The 5,150-nt window shown below is 57.5% G+C and overlaps 1 protein-coding gene across 1 annotated transcript in view; it reads right to left on the reverse strand.

Annotated features, from left to right (window-relative positions):
- Positions 1-3,638, reverse strand: part of Npc1l1 (NPC1 like intracellular cholesterol transporter 1) — an 18,025-nt gene extending 14,387 nt beyond the window's left edge. The window contains exons 1-2 of the mRNA XM_010624935.2: positions 3,507-3,638; positions 1,401-2,929 (exon numbers count right to left, since the gene is read on the reverse strand). Coding sequence (XP_010623237.1) covers positions 1,401-2,929; positions 3,507-3,557 — 1,580 coding nt within the window. The 5' untranslated portion in view covers positions 3,558-3,638. The remainder of the gene's footprint in view (positions 1-1,400; positions 2,930-3,506) is intronic.
- Between the last annotated feature and the right edge of the window lie 1,512 nt (positions 3,639-5,150).

Here is a 5,150-nt window from a genome sequence, read left to right on the forward strand (position 1 = left end):
TTTTTTTTTTTTTTTTTTTTTTTTTTTGGTACCAGGGATCAAACTCGGGTCCTTCCCATTTGCAAGGCAAGTGGTATCTCTCTTGTGCTTTGATCCCTCTGTACTATAGCACAAGTCATGTTCAAATAAAACTTCCTTCCAGTGGTCCTGTAAATTGTTCATGATGTATTTCTTAGGTAATGTGAGCTTGGAAGATCCTGAAGTCTGCTCAGGATTTCTGAGTAATGTGGACAGAATGGTTGCTTAAAGAAACATTAGGGCCTGTTGGTGAAGAAGAGCTCCAGAGACCCACAGTGGGGACAAAGACAGGCAGTGTTCAGTATTAGTGGCAGCAGCAAAGACCAACAACTGGCAGTGTCCACCAATGGCATCAAGACCCAGAGCTATAACCCTAAGGGCCATTGGCGCTCAAGAGATCTGGGCCTCCAGCAGAGCTGCACTTGCTGATTTACAATCTCTATCATCCAAAATAAGCAAAAACCCTCACCCAATCAGCTGCCAGGACAAAGCTCTCTATTGCGACCTCAGCTCTGAGCAAGTGAGTGTGTTGCCCACCAGCCCCTCCTGGGAGTGCTGGTTACTCTGGCCTTGAGCAGCTCACCATACCCTTCTGAGCCTCAGCTTCTCTATGAAATAGGTGCAATTAGACCCTCCAGGATTGTGCATATGCAAAATCAAACTAAAACAGCACACAAGGATGGCACACCTGACCACAAATGCCTCCCCGGATGGCAGCCAGCTCCTCCCCATGCTGCATTTTCTGAGGGACAGCCCCTGGGTTGTGGCACAGAGGTGTGGAGAGAGCACACTGAGGACCACTGCTCCATGCCCACCTCCAAGAGCCTCAGCCACCCCGGCCTTCCCACTGTCCACTCTTGGCTCGGCATCCTCTCTGACCTCTAGAATGGACAGAGCCAAGGCCTGAACTCCAGCAGCACCAGGGTTTGGCCTGGGCCTGCTCTGAGATAGCTGCCAGGTGTCTGGGACTTGCCTGGCCTGAGGGCACTGCTTTCTGTTCACACCAAGACACTTCTGGGCTACCCATGGCCCTGCAGGGCCCAGCAAGGGTAGAAAAACAATGCAAACACAAATATGAGCTGGTGCAGAGTGTGGTGGCACAAACTTGTAATCCCGTAGCTTGGGAGGCTGAGGCAGGAGGATCATAAAATGGAGCCCAGCCTGGACAACTTAGTGACTTAGCAAGACCTTACCTCATAAATAAATAAAGAAATGGCTGAGGATGTAGCTCTGGGTTCAATTCCCCAGTAGAAAAGTGTGGAGAGGGATCACAGCAAGGGCCCCGGGTTAATCCTAGTGTTGTCAAATAAATCAAACTGAGGCCTTGATAAGGAGCATGGCTGCTGCTCCACCTGCTCCTCTCTGGGCCCAGGAGGACTCACTTGGCGCAGTAGAGAAAGTGGTCCCTCCAGTCCACCTGGGCGGTCTGGCCCATCAGTGTCTGGTTGGCGGTGAGCAGCAGGAGCGAGCGGTTGTTCTGGAAGTACTGCAGGAGGCTGTTGACGCAGCAGTCAGAGAGGCTGGCATTATGCGGCTTGAGGGGCGAGTAGCAGACGTCCTGCAGGGAGATGTTGCGCTGTGCCTCAGCGGACCACACCTGCAGGTGCCTCACCCTCTCCTGCAATTCCAGCACCTCCAGCAACAGGTCCAGGCTCAGGACCCCGCTGAAGTTCTTGGGCCCTAGTAGCAGGGAGTTGTACATGTAGCTGGACCGGTTCGTTGCCGTCAGGAAAGCCTGGTTGGTTCGGAAGAAGGGGCCGAAATGCTGGTCATGGAACTCCTTCTCCCGCCGGGCTTGGCTCTTGGGGGCTGACCACAGGTCCACAGGGTCCGTGGTGAGTCTCACAAATGTCAGGCCCGATGCCAGGCCCAAAGCTACTGCAAGGGACACTGCCAGGAAGGTCAGTGGCCATGAGGCCACCCTTCTTCCCCAACTCTCGAAAAACCGGCCAAGGGCCGTGTGTGGGGAGCACCTGTGTTTCTTTGGAGGGCTGGGGGTTCTTGGGAGGCCCTGTGTCCCGCCCTCCCTCCTCTTGGAAATCACACGGAAGTAGGCAAGGACGGCGATGAGCAGCACGAAGACAGAGCAGAAGATGATGATGAGGACCTCCCAGCCTGGCAAGCGGCCCATGTAGAAGAAGGGACGCAGGTTGGAGGGTGGGAGGATGGCGGGGCAGGAGGCAGCGCAGTCCTGGCAGGAGCATGCTGCTGTGCCATTGTCCTGGGTCTCATTACAGCGCATGATCATGGCATCCAGAGGCTGTATGCCAGCAGGCAGGGCCTGGCTGGGCTCCCAGAGGTGGAAGGTGATGTCCAGGGGGGCCAGGCCATTCCCCGTGTCCCCCTGGAAGTTGAGCCAGCGTTGGGCATTGCAAAGGGCAGAACCGTACACACCACACATGGTGCCCACGGCCAGTGAGGCAGCTGCAGGGATGCGCACCTGGCTGCAGGACTCATAGGCCTCCTCTGCAAAGCTGCGCTGGTAGAAAGCCTCATAGGCCACCACAGCCGGGGGCTCGCTGGCTCCCCGGGGGACCACGCGGGTGACGTTGATGAAGAGGCTCTGGTCAGGGCTGCAGGTGTTCTGACAGTGCAGACTGACAAAGTTGTCAGAGCAGGCTGGGCAGCGGGTGAGGAGGGCCTTGGTGATGGCCATGCTCATCTCCAGAGACACCAGCTGGCTGGCAGAGCAGCAGGCGTAGGTGGTGTTGGGGCCAGCATAGAGGCGTGGGCAGATGCGCCGTAGGAGGGCCAGGTGGTCGCCCGTGATGAGGCGGGCCTGGGTGTTGGACAGGCAGGACACGTTGGACAGCGCTGTGAGGCTGCCCGACAGTTCTGGGTTTCTCCCACACTCCTCGTAAAAGGTGCAGTAGCTGGCCTGGTGGATGGGTGTGTACAGCTCGCCCCGCACCTGCAGACACAGCAAAGTCACTCACAGGCCAGGCCGGCAGCACAGGTGACAGGACAGGGTGAGGGGAAGGAAGGGATCAGGCAGGGGCTGGGGGGACCCCTGAGGCCTGTGCTGTGGTTGGGACGTTTTCTTCCTGTGAGTGACAGGTGCCTTGGAGAAGGATGTGACCCCACAGATGTGGTTTAGAAAGGTCACCCAGCAGTGGGCAGGGTGACTGGGAGAGAAGTGACTAGGGTGCCTGTATTGCTGTTGGCCTCGGTCCCCTGGCTACACACCACACTGTGGCCTCTCATGCAAGGTCTCTCAGGAGGCCCCCTCCCCCAAAACGCCATTGCCTGCCTTGCAGCCCCAGGATACTCCAGGGGACACTCGCCTGGGTACCCCCAACCCCCCTTTGACTCAGTTCTTCCCTAACCACAGGCCAGGACCCAGCCCAGCTGCCACTCCTGACCAGGAGTCCCTCAACCCCATTACCTGGAGACCCTTCCCTGGCACCTTTATCTGGAGCGCCTGGAACACCCCCCCACACTGCCATCCAGCCACCCTTTCTGGGTCCCCATTGAAGCGGTAGACTCACGGAGCACAGGAGCAGGGCCCAGAGCAGCCAGCCCCACAGGCTGGCCGCCATCCTGGGACAGAGGAGGGACCGATGGGGAGAACAGGAGACAGCTGAGGACTGGCAGTGGGGATGTACATTAAGGTAGCTTCCTCCCTCTGGTGACAGCCCTGACCACCCGAGGTCGGAGCCAATAGGGCTGAGCACTGCTGGTTAATGATCACCCGCTCTCATCCCTGCCTCATGCTGGCCTCATCCACAGCCCCTCAGATAAGCTTCCCCGGGACAGGGACGGGGTCCCCATGCATTGTCCAGTGCTGCTGAAGTCTCATGAGGGCTGAGCTCCTGGAGGACAGACCCCAATCACCCCTCTCAGAGTTGGCTCTGGGGCAGAGGTGCAAGTGGGACTGGGCACTGGCCAGGCCATGGACTCTGGCTTTGGGGGCTTATCATGGTCCTGGAGTATCTATACCCCCATGGGTGAGTCCCAGACCCCCACCCTGGCCCACCCAATCTAGGGACCAGGGGTGGCTGTGGGCTCAAGACACCATCTGCACTGTCATCCTTAGCAACCGTTGCTAATTAGTATTAACAGCCAGATAATGAAGAGAGAGTTAGGGTGGAGCTACACAGTGACCTCCAAGCAGGAAGTGGAACCAACAGCCCATTCCAGGGCCTGACAGGAGACAGAGACCTCAGATTCATCTCCTCTGCTCAACTCCTCCTCCTCCCAGCTCCCTTGTCCAGGGCCAATGCCAGGTGGGACCCGGGTAGTGGCAGCCCACCAGGCCCAGGTGAACAGCTCATGCTTCTGCTCCCTCCTGATAGGAATCTCCTGGCCTCCCTTTGCTCCCACTATCTCGGGATGGGTAGGACCTTGGCCCTCCTGCCAAGGCTAGCCGCTGATAATGCTGCAAGGCCACTAGTACAACCACCTGCCCAGATAGCTGCAGGGAGCGGCCTGGTGACTTGGAGGGCAGCCACCTGGGAGGCTGGAGGAGACCCCAGAGGCTGAGGGGAGGCCCGAGTTGTCTTACACTCAGGGATGACCCCTGCTGCCGAGCCCCACTGCCTTCTTGCTCCTAGGTGGCATCCACAAGGAGGTGTCTGGCTAGCTCCGGCCTGGATGTTCTCATCCGAATCCCCCAGAGTCTGACATGAGAAGACAGCTTGTTTGGCTGGTGACCCCAGGTGACAGGTGTGGGGAAGCAGGTAAAGAGGCATGTAAGGGACAGAAAGAAGCCAATCAGGATTTGTACAACAGCAGCTCCTAGCCCAGAGACCTGCTCAAGCCATAAGGACGTGGACACTTTCACTATCTCCGTGGGTCACTAGTTGGGGCCTCGTAGAAGCTTTAGCACCCAGCCCCACACAGCCAGCTCCACTCCGGGTCAAGAGCACTAAGGCCAGAACTCACTGGCACATGCCAGGAATCATGGCACACACCTGCAATCCCAGTACATGGAGGCTGGGGCAGGAGGATCACTGTGGGTTCGAGGCTAGCCTGGTCTACACAGTAAGTTCCAGGCCAGCCTGGACTACAAAGCAAAACCTTGTCTCAAAAACAAGCAAACAGGGCCAGGGATATAGCTCAGTGGTGCCACCACTTGCCTTGCAAGTGCAAGGTCCTGAGTTCGATCCCTGGTATCAAAAAAAAAAAAAAAA

This window comes from Fukomys damarensis, unplaced genomic scaffold (assembly GCF_012274545.1).
Source record: "Fukomys damarensis isolate Sample0158 unplaced genomic scaffold, DMR_v1.0_HiC HiC_scaffold_17, whole genome shotgun sequence".
Lineage (NCBI taxonomy): Eukaryota > Metazoa > Chordata > Mammalia > Rodentia > Bathyergidae > Fukomys > Fukomys damarensis.